Source organism: Clarias gariepinus, chromosome 3, assembly GCF_024256425.1.
Source record: "Clarias gariepinus isolate MV-2021 ecotype Netherlands chromosome 3, CGAR_prim_01v2, whole genome shotgun sequence".
Lineage (NCBI taxonomy): Eukaryota > Metazoa > Chordata > Actinopteri > Siluriformes > Clariidae > Clarias > Clarias gariepinus.
Window position 1 is genome coordinate 32545319 of NC_071102.1, and position 15397 is coordinate 32560715.

Here is a 15397-nt window from a genome sequence, read left to right on the forward strand (position 1 = left end):
AATGAATAAAACATATTCATCTGTGTGATACATTTTATTAATCAAAAGATATTTCAAGTCTATACTTTTCCCCCCTCAAGAGATATTATCAGGAAATCCATTAGAATATGAGATCTTATACAGAGTTGTGATAATATCCAGGCCGTTTATAAAAAAGCACAGAAAATTGGATTTTAGTCAGCTTTTGATTTGATACTATTGTTTAAATTACTTTGTTAAAAATGCCAATTGGGTGGACCTGCTTCATTGCCCTATCTTTGATCACACCTTTATCTTACTTCTATCTTAAATTAAATTTTAAAAATCCAATAGATCCACAGATCTGGAAATCTTGCAGTAGATAGTATTAAATTACATTTTATTTGTATAGTGATTTTAGTGACAGACGTTGCCACAGAGCAGCTTTACAGAAATCTGATTGCTCGTCCCTGTTGAACAATCTGGAGTCGGCAGCAGAAGGAAAAAGCTCAGCGAGAGGAAGAAACCCTAAGATGAAACTAATCCTTCTCTTCTGGGTGGATCACATTTATGTTCTTCAAATCAAACCATGGAAAACAATTTAAAGGAGTACTGCTGAACTTTAGAGGATTTTATTTCAGCAAAGCTTGCTTTTCATAGGGTACAACTATAAAATTTTGCTTTACGTTAAGTAACTTAGTCTTAGTCTTATAACTTAGTCTTAAGTTATAAGACTGAAATAAACAAAATGTATATAATTAATAAACTTACTTCTCAACCGTTAAAGCTGTGGGTTTTTGAGTTACTGATTGGACGTTTAGGGGTTCCAGCCCCAGCACAGCTAAAGTTGCCACTGTTGAGCCCGTGAGCAAGCACCTGAACCCTATCTGTTTAGGGGTACTGTATCCTGGCTGACCCTGCACTCTGACCCCAGCTTCTTAAAAATATTACTAATTTTACTGTCCAATAAGGTACATGTGATAAGTATTTAAGTCATTGAATCATCATCGTTTGAAATCTTTTTGTTTTTAACTTTAAGCATTTACATCTGGAAAGTAACTACATTATCAGTAAAATGTTTAGAATAAATGACTAAAAGGCTAATATTTTGTTTTTTTTTATTAATTTTGTCCTGTATAGAGTCAGGGGCCGCCTGGTGCCTATTGTAAGAAATTTAAGACAGAAGGTGCATCTGATGTGCACCAAGGTTTACCCTGGTCACTATGTGTACTTTGTAAACGTTGATAAGCCTACTCAGCATTTATTTGCACTGTGGGGGAAAAAGAACACCAACCATTGGGAGAAAATGCACTCAGGAATCCAACCCTCATTAACAATAATGATAATTGATAACAGTGTCAAAATAAGACAGGGATATTCTTTATGATAATCAAAATATTTTCACTTGCTAAGGTATCTTTTTTATTATTGCGTAATTGATCCCAAACTTAAAAATGTAGTAGATTAAGGACTATTTTAATTTGTGTCTTTAGCCCTGGTAAATTTTGTAAACTACAGAGGGGCCCAAAAATGTATGCACACTCCAACAGTTATCTATGCCTCTAAAAACTTTAATTGAATTAATTTTTAGTATTATGTTTCCTTTAAAGATTTCAGTAGTTGCACCATTGTTGATGTTGATCAGATGACCATGATTTTTTGTACATATATATATATATATATATATATATATATATATATATATATATTTTTTTTTTTTTTATGTTGAAGTATGTATACATTTTTGGGCCCCTCTGCATGTTAGTGTCATCACCATACAAAATAATACCTGTGTGTTTATTATATAACCATCATTAAAACACAGAAGCAACAGAAGCATTTTTTTTTTTTTGGTACCTCGATATAACTCAAGTGTGACTTATAGTACAGCTTGATGTCTTCATTGCCTAAAGAATGACTGTAGTATGTCTAGGATTTTTTCCTAGGCTGATGGTATTCATCTGCCATATTTTGACCTCTGTAATGAGTTTGGATTGGACTCCAAGGTACTGTCCAAGTTACAGTAGCTATATTAGGTACAGTAGGGTCAAGGCACATCTAAAGCCAGAGCTTAGCAGCTTCTTATATGGCATTAGAGAAAATATTTACTGTATGTCTAAAAATGACTTAAAAGTGAGTTCCGCATAATAGGTCAACAAAATGTAGAATGGCATTGTTAAAACCGTCCTGTAGGCACCAGAACTCTCTGTGAGAAAGGCACCAGAACACCAAGAGCATCAGAGGGCCCCAAGCAGACAAAAGAGCTCAAGGCCATTGAATCGGCCTCCAAACTGCACAGTTCCAAACCCGATCAAGCATCCATGACATACACCAGACAAACAAGTCTGATCGACCAAGGACCCACCTCCACAACACGAAAAGGATCTGCTGCCAATGTTCTGGTGCCAGGCACTACAGCATATTTTTGGAGAGCTTGTGGAGACATACCCCAAGGGTATTTATTGTTAATGGTTTTAATGTTATGGCTGCAAGGTGTACAGTCAAATGCATTAGCAAAGCTTAAAAGCTTGTTGCCAAAAAACTCCAATCGGGACACAGTGTCGAGGGCAGTGTTGTTTTCCAGTGTTGATGGGTTTTTGGACATTTTGTTTTTAAGAGTAGCTTTAACAATCCAGCTGTCAAGGTCAGATTGACATTTGCTATAAAAGCCTCAAGCTTTGGGGTGAACTTGAGCGTTGAAGCTTGAATAGCTGTTGAAATGCTAGCAGCTTTTCTTGCCCTCTTGCACATAATAATGATTCCTCACTTCAACTGTCTGTCTTGTAGCAAAATTTTATTTCTTTTGCTTTTAGTTCCCATATAAATATCACCTTCCACTGCATGCGCTCCTCTGTGACTAGCTGCCAACGAGAGCTCTTCAGTTAGTTTTTAGCACAGAAGCATCTATCAGGGTGAAAAGAGAGAATGTCTGATAGAAACGAAAAAAACAGTGCCGTAAACTTGTGCGAAAATAAAATGTTCTCAGAAATAGCTCGGTTTCCAAGCAGCACGCTCAGAGCACGTTCACCGAGGCACATTTTCTATTACTGCACATTTAAAGATAATGCCAAGCAGCCAACATTTGCAGGATATGCTTCAGCACCGAATCTGTCACACTACACACTTGAGAGCTGCACGATATACTGTATCATTTGGTAATTGTAACTAGGAGAGGCTGTAATACGCCAACCCTCAAAACAAATCCCTAAATTGTCTATTGTTGTCTTGAGAGTGAGGCGAATAAGGTTAGACGCTCAAAATGGAGCCGTGTATGTAGTGATGAGCATCTTTATATGAGCCAAAAAAAAGGGTGTTACATAACACAAACAACAACATAATTGCAAGAAATTATAGCTATTGAATTCCCAGGTCTGACTGATCAAAGGATGTTGATTAATTTTCCTTATCAGCAGCTTGGACAGTGGTTCTGGCTGAAAGGCATATCACAGTTATATAATGCATTTATTTTATTATTATATTTTAATATTATTTGGTCCATATTAATATATTATTTATAATTAATATATATTATATATAATATATATAATATATATATTAATATTGATTAGGTCCATACACACACAATGACTCTCGTCGAAGAGTCTCCAGTATTGGTAAAAATTCAAAAAGGCTCTCCATAGAATTAGATTCTTCATAAACAGTTTTTTTTTTATTTTTTTTATTATTGTTATTTGTTGCAATGCAATGTAATGTCTGATTATGAGACTAAAGTGGAAGGAAATAAAAGAGTTGACATGATTAGACATTATCTAAAACTGCAAAATTATATGAAACTGTCACTGAAAATGGTCAACATGTCATTCCTTAACAATTAACCAAAAAATTGCAATCAGCTAAATTGCCATTGTGTAACCCAAATAAATGATTTTATAACCTGCACTTACAATATCTCACAAAAGTGACTACACCCCACACATTTCAGCAACCACTTTATCATATGTTCTCAAGAGACAATATAGAAATGAAAATTGGATATACTTAATATACTTAATAGTCAATGTGCAGCTTGTATAGCAGTACAGCTTTACTGTCCTCCAACAATAACTCAACATGCAGACTTTATTGTCTAAATAACTGGCAAAGAAAAAATGAGTACACCCTTAGTGAACATGTCAAAACTGTGTCCAAAATGTCAATACTTTGTGTGAGCACCATTGTTATCTGGCACGGCTTTAATCCTCCTCGGCATGGACTTCACCAATACTTGTCATTGACACCCAGTCAATGATTACTTACCTACTGTACCATAACACACCAATGTTTTGTTCTTCACTTACTGTGCTGCTCTCTCATATAAAAAATCGTTATATTTACTCCAGCATTATTTCTGCATCCTCAGCCACCTGCTGGCTTCTCTGAAGCTGAAGAAGAAACTCAATTAGACTCTCTAGAGAGGATCTTTAGTGCTGAAAACCACCAAATATGCACCGTATGAAACTAAAACTTTAAAAGAAGATCAATTTTTTAGTTTGCCGGTAAGCTTGGAGTTTTCCTGAAATGGTTACCAAGATGTCCCAGCAACCCCTTAATCGAAAAAAAAAATAAAAATAAAAATAAAATGCTATTTTTTTTAATTCAATTTGCTGTTCATTTCTCCCACTTCATAAGAAAGTTGTTGATGCTCACACAGCTTTCTGAGTCCCGTTTCACAGATCGAGATTTCGATTTAAGGTGCAAATTGCAGTTTATTGAATCGGATCGGATTAAAATGGATTAGGATGAACAGTAAACATTTTGACTGCAACTGAAAGAAAAATGTTGTTTCTTCTGATTTATATTGTGGACTTTTATACATTAGCAAAACACTGAAAGAATATTGAGCTCGAAAGCCCATTTCTTTGATAGTCTGGCTCCGCTGCTCTGCTGTGCATCATCTGCATCCAAAACCGTGCCCTAATCACTGTTCCACACAAACACTGAAGTGCATTATGGGTACTTGGTACATGCTGGTTCATATCATGAAATACGACATGGGAAAACTTCCCATATAAACACAGTGTAGTTTCATTAGGTTCAATTAATCCAGATCCTGATGTGACCATGGACAGGAGAATATTTCTAAGTATTTACTTTGTGGTGACCAGTACAGTACCCATGTTCATGCTTTTTTTGCACACACTATTGTTATTTCATGGGCAAATGTTTAAAACACTACATATTTTTGGTAGCCATTGGATTATTTCTTCAAATCACCAAGTCCCCCATCCTTACACTTTAAATTGTTGCCATGTGACAAAATGTCAGTAGACGGACAAACAGGCAGAACTTTGGGCAATGGCAAATAAAACCAATAGGAAACCCATAATTACAAAAAAAAAAAAACACTAAATAAAGACTAAGTCAAAAATGTCTTGTCACAATGACAAGAGCTTAACCTATCGAGAAAAGCCACACTGAACAGTACTTTACAGTGAGAAGCAGGTTGGAGTCCATTTACTTCAAGACAGACAGAAAAGTGTGGGAGTGGCCATGTTAGTAGCCTGCGATGCAGCATGGGAAAATGAGTCTGGCCTTGATATGACAATAGTCATAATTGTTGTGTATGTATGTGGCATGCTGCTGTAATGGTTAGCACCTCCATGGTCAAGTATTCGAAATTATTCTGTGTGTATGGACTTTGCATGGTCTCTCTGTGTTTAGTGGGTTTCCTCCTGGTACTCCAGTTTCCTCCCACAGTCCGAAAACATGCAGATCAGGCTAAGTGAAATTTCCATATTTCCACTAGTGTGTGGGTGTGTATATGTTTGTGCCCTGAGATGGATTGGCACCGGTCTAGGGTGTATCCCTTCCGAGTCCCCTGGGATAGGCTCAAAGCCTCCAGTAATTCCATACAGAATAGAGAGAGAGAGAGAGAGAGAAAGAGAGAGAGTTGTGTGTATATAAAGACTGTTATGTAATAAGACAATATTAGTTCAAAAGTTTGCAGCTGTCTTTGTGCTATGATTATAAATGTTCTTTAATGACATATACACCCACAACTTGCCCTCATTACATCTACTATGACTTTAATATCCTCAGAGTAGCTGTTAGATCTTCTCAGTTGCAATATTTAGACCCCTAGTACCACACCACCCACATTTCTTCATAAAATTTCCTTTCTTACCGCTGTAGATGTTAAACACTTCTACAAGGTCAGATCAGGTCCTTAGACTGAGAAGGTCAGAAGAAAAAATGTGTCTATGTTTTGTGTGTGTATGTTTTAATTTGGATAATATCACTTCGTTGTGATGAAGAATTAAAATAAATGTCAAGTACTTTTCTTCCTAGAACAATCAAAGGGAATACTAACTTTTGCTCTCATAAAGCAGGTGCACCCTTAAAAAATTTTAGATCTGGACAATCAACATTTTGGAGATTAGAAAATTAAACAAAACATCCATACAGTCACGATTTTTTATCCCCAGACAGATGACTGTATTTGGCTTGTGCTATTTAAACAGATTGAGCGTTATTACCTCACTGAGATGTGTCTGTCCACACCGAGTAAACCTGTGCTTAGAAATTACTGTACCCACGTGCTCCAGTCTCATAAATAAAACATAGACCATGTGGGTGTAGGGATGTACTTCTGATCATCCTGAGCGATGGAAATTGTAACTGATAGGGGAAAAAAAAAAAGCCACAGGATACAGGAGTGTCCCTGGATTAAGTGTAGCACTGTGAGGAGTGAATGGTAGTAGCACCTTCTGGAGGAGGGTGTGAAAGTGCTGGAGGAACTTGTAGAAGGAGCTCAGAAGGCTCTTAAGGGAACATGACAACAGTTATGACTAATGCTACATTCTTAGCCCATGCATGATAAATGCAAAGTTACGAAAAGTGATTACAATCCTGCATAACACAACAAAACATTGTAATGGGGAAAAATAACCTAATTCCAACATGTACATCAGTTCAACGTGTCTTTTGCCTCATTATTTAGCAGACTTGCTCAGCCAAAAGGGAGGTGGAGCAATGTCCAAACTGAGCAGGCAGGTGGAGCAACATTCTGTCAAACAGGAAGGCAGACGAACATCATCATCATCATCATCATCATCATCATCAACATTGTCAGCTGAGCTTGGAGGCAGAGTGTTCTCAGGCAAGCTGGTTGCTGGGGGACTATCATCAGCTAAGCAAAGAGGCATGAGAGTGACGGTGTCATCTATGATGGAGGTGTAGTAACAGTTATTTCTGAAGCCAGGAGGGTTAATGAACATTAAGTCAAGTAGGCAGAGTAAGCAAAGTGTCATCATTTCCTGGAGGTAAAGGGAGCACAGTGTCAACAATAGTAGGGTGGGTGGTTAAAAGTCATTTGCCTGGCAAGGAACTTGGGTTAAAGGGTTGTACCTTGGCAGATGAGGCTGCTTTACTTGCCTCAGGTTGAAGCTCAGCAGGGAGGTCTGTTTTTTGGCCTTAAGATTAGGCAGGTGAGGTCTCCTTATTTTCCTAGGATTGAGACACATTAGGGAAGCCCTCCATAGTCCACTAATCTTTCAGTTCTCCCTTCCTGCTAGGGAAAGGGAAGGATTGGCTGAATAAAATTGACAAAAAAAAATGACTTGTAGGAATTTGGGGTTGTATGGGGTTGTGGGATTGATGAAACAATTTTGGGGAAAACATTTTGAGTCCTACATGCAACTCCTAGGTTGGTGTCCTTTAATTTTTCCCGCTCCCATTTTGTAGGCAAAGTATTCTGTCGTGTAACAGGAAGATGGGTAGACGGTGGACTCCAACACAGCAAAATTGTCCCTTTCTTTGGTGAGAGAGATGACATGCTTTGTCTCCCCTGTCAATCACAGTGACATTTGCCAATCGTATGCAATCTGTAAACTCATGTATACAGAAGAGGGCAGATACCGTTTTCTCTGTTGTGTTTCTCTTTAGTTGTTGCTAGGTGTTGTATGATAGGCTGAGATGGGCTGGTTGGTGATTTATTTGGGGGAGTGAGGTGGGTATAGTATGGATATCTGTTCAAGCTGGACTATGAAGTAAAAACAAATCAGTCACAAACTTATTTTTATTTAATGCCAATTTCGATCTCAGGTATTGCATCTAAGGTTGAGGAAGTGTGACTGTTTTTTTTGGGGGGGGGGAGATAGTGGTATGGTTCTTTTAATTCTGTTCAATGAATGAAAGCAAAGAAATGGGAACCCTTGCTGGTTTAGGTGATGCCTACTTCATGTTTAACTAAAGATAGAGATATAAATATCTGGACCAGTAACACGAAGACGATACAGACATTGTGTTGTTGTGCATCACCTCGAGAATGTGCGATTACAACACATACCTCAACACATTTCCCTATACTGAGGTGAAAACACCAAAATTTATTCATCATTAAAGTGTGACAGTGTGAGCTAAAAAAAAGGGGGATATGAAGAAAATCAGCTTTTCTGAAGAAACAGGTACAAAAAGTCAAGGATTTCTTAACTTTATGCAAATGAAAAAGGAATATCAGCAGATCAGATTTCCATCATGGGTATTACCCGTGTTCACAGCCAAGTCACCGTTAGTGTTGCTATGAGAGTAATTTGGCAGAGACAGACACAACAGCAACATACTGTAGCAACTATACTACTAAATATACATTGATCAGTCATAAAGTTAACATTAAAACAATAACATTGATTATTAATTATATCACAGTCAACTGGTCACAAGATCATAGGCACCCAAGGCTCACCCATGCTCACCAAAAGCTAGCTTGTCTGATCTGATCCCACAGGAAAGCCAATGCAGCCCAAATTGCGAAATATTGGTCACCAGTGAAAGACACCAGAACACCCGGCACACCAGAGACTGCCATGTACGCAAAAAGCCCAAGGCTGCCAACCTGGTCTCCAAACTACCCATCTATCTCTTAATTTGATCAGACACAATCCATGGAGGCTTCACCCCACAACCCACAGCATATAAAGGATCCACCGACAGGTGTCACACCATAAAGGGCCAAAACTGCCCTGGTGGCACAAGGAAAACCCAAAAGGAAGAACTAATTTTAATGTTTTTTATTGGAAATATGATGAAACATATCCAAAAGCAATTAATACCCATATGTAATTCAATCCTTTGCTTTTTTGAACAACCCCAAAGTGGGTAACTGTGGGAAAAGAAACAGCTTCGATTCAGTGCATTATGAATGTTCCCGAAAGGCAATTCTTAAGGCAGTCAATAAACATTTTTTTTTTTTTTTAAGTGTCCAATTTATTCTTTCCGAGATAAGACAAGGATTTGGAGTTCTGCGCTATGTATGCAGTCAGTGTAGCTGAAAGTGAAGCACGAGGTCGATGCAAATCGTTTTGGTGTTGGAATGTTACATAAAACTCCTGATTTGGTATGACTTAATCTCGTAATCTGTCTCATTAGTAAGACTTCCAAGCTAGCAGCAAGCGATCTCTTGCGAGCCTATGTAGTGATTGCTGACATCAAAGCTTGTGGACGTGGCCTGTCAGGCTTTTTTTTAAAGATGTGAGATATTATAAGACGTGTCCAGTAGGACTGAAGTATTGAAACGTCGATGGAGGAGATGGTCAGATATGAAGCTTGGACAAAGATCTGATATGTTTATTCATTCATTCCTTATTCTGATTAGCATAGTTACGGTTTAACTTGCTTGTTTGCTGGCATTTTAATATCCAGGACTGGGTTAATTGGGCATGCATAAACAATAGCAAGCGACTATGATCTTGAGGATTGTGCAATCCAGTTGTTCTAAAAGGAACATTGGACTCTGTGTTGGCTAACAAGGCAGCTAAACACAGGCAGGAAGTGAAGTTGTGAGAGTAGACATTTCCTGGGATGATGAACAACCCATGCAGTAGGATTAGTCTGGGATGTTAACCCGAACTAATAGTTCTATTTTACTTTGTGTTTTATCATTTCTAATTTGCATATCACAACAAGAAAAAAAAATCTTAATCTAAATGTCACTTGTTGTTGTTGTGTCTCAGTGTCGTTTACAGCTGACACCGTAATTGTAGCTCTGAGTCACGCAGCTTACACAGAAAACAAACAGCCACCTATTGCCTTGTCACATGATCATCAGTGATTTTCTCGTAATGTTAATAATAAAAAGCATAAACTCCTGTGAAATCTAAAGATGACAGTTCTTAGTTTGCTAAACTGGCCCATCCGTTCATAAATGCTAAATAAACATCATAACACCTTCCGCACAATCAGATTCAAGAACGAGTCAAAAGGAATCGTATATTTTGTTCATGGTCATAATTTATCCACTTTCATAATCAGTCAGTGTCGAAATTCTTGGCTTGATCTTGTGATGATGTTAAGAGATACAAGGATGGTGTTCCTTCCCCCTGATGGATGAGAAAGGGAAATGGACTGTGATGGACTCCTAGATTAATAGTCAATTTCCCCCCCTTATCTAGCTGCTCCTCTCATAAGCCGGGGGCATTTAGAGAGGGGCAGATGCTCACAGAAAGCACTCTTTACCATAGACACCAAACACCATGACTCACCTTTAATGATCCTGGAAATGTCAAAGGCACTCACCTCGCTCACACTGACTTTACATTGTGCGTGTCTCGCTCTTTCACAGACACACAGACGCACACATACACGCAGACGCACCCTTCTACACACTTGTGCACTTTGTGCTGGTGAGTCTGTAGCCAGCATCCACTTAAGAACCTTTTAGGATATTCTGAGCTCTCAGAAAATTTGCTTACATTTCCAGCACTGCAGCCTCTTTCTTTAATTTGATTGAGGCTGACCGGGAGATGCCAGTCAGCCCGAGTAACCCCAGGACACAATTCTTCTTCTGTCTTTTCTTTTCTTTCTCCTTTAAAGGCACCATATTGAGGCTAAATACATAAATGAACAGAAATACAGAGCAGGGTGCATTTAAGGTTCTTTGATTGTGATAGAAAAAAGCAAAACAACACAATCATCCCTTTAAAAATGACATTAAAATGACACTACTGATAACAGACACCTCTTATCATCTCCTACATCGTGGTTCAAATCACAACGCGGCTGATATACCCACACTACTTTGTTACATTTTTATACTTTTCAAATTTTTTACATTTATTTTCTACATTTTTCTCATGTATAATTTAAATTTCTATTTAAATTCTATTTTATTTTGTAACTTAATTTTCATCTTAATTTTTTTTGTTAGTTTAATTGTATTTTTTAGATCAATATATTAATTTTAAGTGTCATTTTTCTGTTTTTTCGTGTCACGGATATTTATGATAAGCATTTCACTGCATATAATAGTATGTATGGTTGGGTGTAACAAATAAAATTTGAATTCAAAAATGAAAATTATGCACGTATAAAGGTTTTATAAAACATAAATTTACATAAAACAGCAGAGTGGTGCTTCCATAAGAGTTACTTGGAAACTATAACATCACCATGGTCCCATGGTCACCAAGTTTCTGTAGTGCCTCTCATACTGCCATTGAGAATTTAAACAACTGGTTTAAAATTACTACATGGTTTGGTTGTTATAAATTTTCTTGTTCTGCGCACTGAGCGTGAAGTAATCAGGCAAAAATTCATTCCAAATTCCGCTGAGACTCATATTAAGCTTCTTCAGTCCCACCAAGCTAAATCAAGTTCTGGTAATCCATACAGCTAGTTCCAGGAAGAGAAATTTTTTTTTTTGATTTATACTAAATATGGTATAACCTTGAAAGACACCAACTTGATTTAGTTCAGTGGACTTGCAGTAGCATCATATGAGTCTCAGCTGAATTTGGAATGCATTTCTGCACGGAACGATGGTTGTGGAATTTGGCCCCAATTATTGTACCTACATTTGAGGTGACAAACTTCATGCTTAGTGTGCAGAGCAGGAAAACGTAGGACAAACAAAGCCTTCTGTAATGTAACGTTATTATATGTATGTATTATATGTATTATAAGTTAATTTTTTTCACCAAAATGCTTCTCCAGTAGTGATGTAATGACATCTTTCTGCTCATTGGTGAAATGAGTCTGGGTAATGAGTAAGTAACTATGGGACAAAGATTCTGCAACATGAAGAACAATGGTACAATGGCATTTGCTTATAACTGTGCGTGAAAAAGGTACGTGCTTGAGCAGAACAAGAGAGTGACTATTGAGCACGTAAAAGGACATGATAAACTTCAACTTGTTTACCCAAAGACATGTTCTATAAGCACACAAGACATGCAAAGTGCACCTGCCTTTTCAAACTCTCGGGGTACTCCTCGTAGCCGGTCTGAATCGCGGTCAGATCAAATTTCCACCAAAAACGAACCACGCCAGAGATGATTTGCTACACCTACAGTATCGCTGTGTGGGTTGTTTTGGTCCGCCCCCTGAGTTTGATAGCTGCATTAACACCTGCCAAGTCAACCGGCACCATGGGAGAAAACTGGCCCCATGGTCGATTCAACCAGATTCAACAATGCAGGTATGAAAAAACTCTTACTATCAGTTATGACGTTGCATGTTACAGACATTGGTAGACACTTAAGTTGTTGACCTTTTTGATATGAATCTATAAGAAATGCTAGATTGGAGTTTTCTTTTGAGCAAAGTCAGGCATTCTCACCCTGTTTCATTTCTTATTGTTTTCATCACTAGTATAACGATGCAGCTATAAGCCCCGCCCCTAAATGTTACTCGCAGCTAGCAATGACTTGGGTAGACAATGACATCACGGGGCATGTTTTAACAAATTGTTTCACTAGAAATGCAAAATCAAGTAAAAAAAAACAAGGAGAGTAGTGCCTCATTATTATCGTTTACAAAAAGTACATTAAAGAGTTAAGGAAAAAGGAGTTTGTCAATGCAAACCTACATTTATATTATTCAAAGTAAATGATGTGACCAGACATCATGGCAATGTGTCAGAAATTGCACAAGCCTTTACGATACATCTCTACTAACAAACAAAGTGATAGGATCCCCTCTCAGCAGGATCTCCAGAGATCTGTAGCATCTGTTCGCCTGAAATCATCTCCACCTGAGCATCACTGGCAATCAGCCACATCTAACCAGCTCTGGTCTCATAGCTTAATCTCTCTTAAGCAAAAATTATACACATCTCTAATCAGCCCTAAGCTCTAAAACACTTAACTTAAGCTCAACAGATGGAGAGGAGGTGTGTGAGGAAAGGGTAAGGTTACGCACGCTGACGATCCTCTCCGAGGTTCCAGCGCGGGACACGGTGGTGCCGTTGAGTCCTACGAGCGATGGCAGCGTCTGAGACATCCAGTTGGTGACCATGGCCATGGTGCTGAGCACCGCTCCGATCTTCAGCAGTGGCACGCTCATGGTGCTCACAGCCACCTGGCCTTACCGCCCCCCAGCCCAACCTTCCGAGCCCCTCTCCAGGGGGCTCACACACACTCACGCACACACACTCTCGGGAGTGACTCGATACACTCGTGCGCACGATACACTCGCACACTTGCCGGACGACCTCTCAACAACAGGCTGGTCGCGCAAATGCAGCAGCGAGATCCAGTGGCATCACACTCGGTCAGTCCAGCCAGCTCCTGATGTCTAAGAGTGAATGCCTTTCTCTCTCTCTCTCTCCTCCACCCTCTCTCCCTTTCTCTCTCTTTCAAGATGCAGAGCTGCGCATTGGCTGCCTCCCTATCTCGCTCCCTCGCTCTCATCCCCTCCCTCCCTTCTTTCTCCGCTCTCTCTAGCCGCTTCATGCACACATCCTATACTCATCTCATTCTGTTATTTTTTTTTTAGCAAGGAGTCTGAGAGAGAAACGCATCTCTCGGATCTTCAGCAACAATTAGGCCTGATTTAAGCCTGGATATGTCTCACTCACAGCTGTATAGAGTGGAATTAGGGCTACTGCTGTATTTAGCTTGTCATGAGCAACATCTGTATTTTAATGTGTATCAGAGTTAAGAGTATAGATAGATAGATAGATAGATAGATAGATAGATAGATAGATATCCCTCTGAGTATTAACGCACGTGCGCTTCACTCCCTCTGGACAGTTTATCCATCATACACTCGCACCTGACAACTCTGTAATTATTCCATAATCCGGAGAAGCAGTGCGGTGCAGAAGCCTTGGTATGAGCATCCTGCCCTCTTCTCCGCTTTCTCCCTTCACCTGATCTGGCTCACACATTCGGGTCGGTCTCTCACAGGAAACAGACTGTCACGCTCGCATGAGTGACTCCAGACGTGTTCATTTAAATGGAACCGAGCGTGACGGATAAAACACTGGAATACTTAACAAACCTCAATTAAGCGCTAATTCTATTTACTATGTTCAGAATCAGGTAAAGTGAAAAGGGACTACAGGCTGATCTAATCAGGGGGCGTGTCCATGGGGCGGAGTTTAACAACTACATATCAATATCAATATAAGAATTTAACTAAGAGCCATGCTTCCTCTTCAATTGGTAGGTGATGTTATTGGCTCTTTATAAGCACTCGGTTGTTTCTAGCTATTTGGTATAACTGTGAATTTCTTTAGATTTAGGGAATCAAGAAAGGATCAAGGGCACGTTTTTCAGTTGGGCAGAGTTGTTCAAAAGTCTATTTTACCATAATTAAATCACTAGTGTTTTATTCCACAAGAAGAATTTTTATGGTACTACATAGTAATGTATAAAGTGCTCGCACTACAAATATGGCGAAAAAAGATTTGCTTTTCTAACAGGTATAACATCGAGTCATGGTCATAACTGTACAGTATATAATGCTTTACATCATAATCCAAGTTCAACAACTGAGAAGTATCTCAATAGCAGTAGCGCTTGAGTGGTAACATGTTTGCTTAATTAGAAAATCTGAACTCTAGTGCTTCTTCTATATTTGATTAATCGTACAAATATTTTATAAAGCAGTAGAAAATCATAATAGTTTGTGATGTAGTTGTGTTAGACCAGCAATAACACAATGAAATCAGGATACCGTGCAAATTAGGGGGATATGATGAGCACCCTGCCTCAAAGCTCCAGGGTTCGATCCTGAGCTCAGCCTAATCCCTGGGAAGAGTTTTACACGTCCTGTCTAACAAGTCCCAAACTGGCTATTTTTTTAATGGTGCAAATTCTAAAAGTTTTTTCATTGACACAGGTGGAGTGAATCACACTAGCAATCACTGACAAAGTAATGTAAAAAAAGAAAAGAGATGTTGCAGGGCAAAACGCAGCAATTTTGTGTAAAGCCAGCCAGAAGCCGCACCTGTTTACACTCGTTTAATCAACTGGGTTTTCTAATTATTAGCGTGGCTTTCAGCTTTTTTTCATTCCAGGCAAACAAGAGCTTTCGGAAACATCATCCAATCAGACAGCAATCTAGCCCCAAAAATTATCATAATTTCTTTACTTAATCACTTTGTTAAAAAATACACTGTATATATAGTGCTTGTGGATAAAATGTACGTCCTTTTTTGTCTTTGTTTTTGTCCCAATCTGAAGTGCCTGGCATTAATACTACTACTACTACTAATACT

The 15397-nt window shown here is 38.6% G+C and overlaps 1 protein-coding gene across 2 annotated transcripts in view; it reads right to left on the reverse strand.

The window, feature by feature from the left end:
• The window catches only part of olfm2a (olfactomedin 2a), a 142072-nt gene that overhangs the window by 45845 nt on the left and 80830 nt on the right, over positions 1-15397 (reverse strand). Inside the window, exon 1 of one of the 2 annotated variants that reach the window (XM_053491268.1) lies at positions 13093-13457. The exons of the other annotated variant lie outside the window; for it this stretch is intronic. Within the exon in view, the coding sequence (XP_053347243.1) occupies positions 13093-13236 (144 nt within the window). The 5' untranslated portion in view covers positions 13237-13457. Of the gene's footprint in view, positions 1-13092; positions 13458-15397 lie in introns of those variants that run through there. 2 annotated transcript variants of the gene reach the window in all.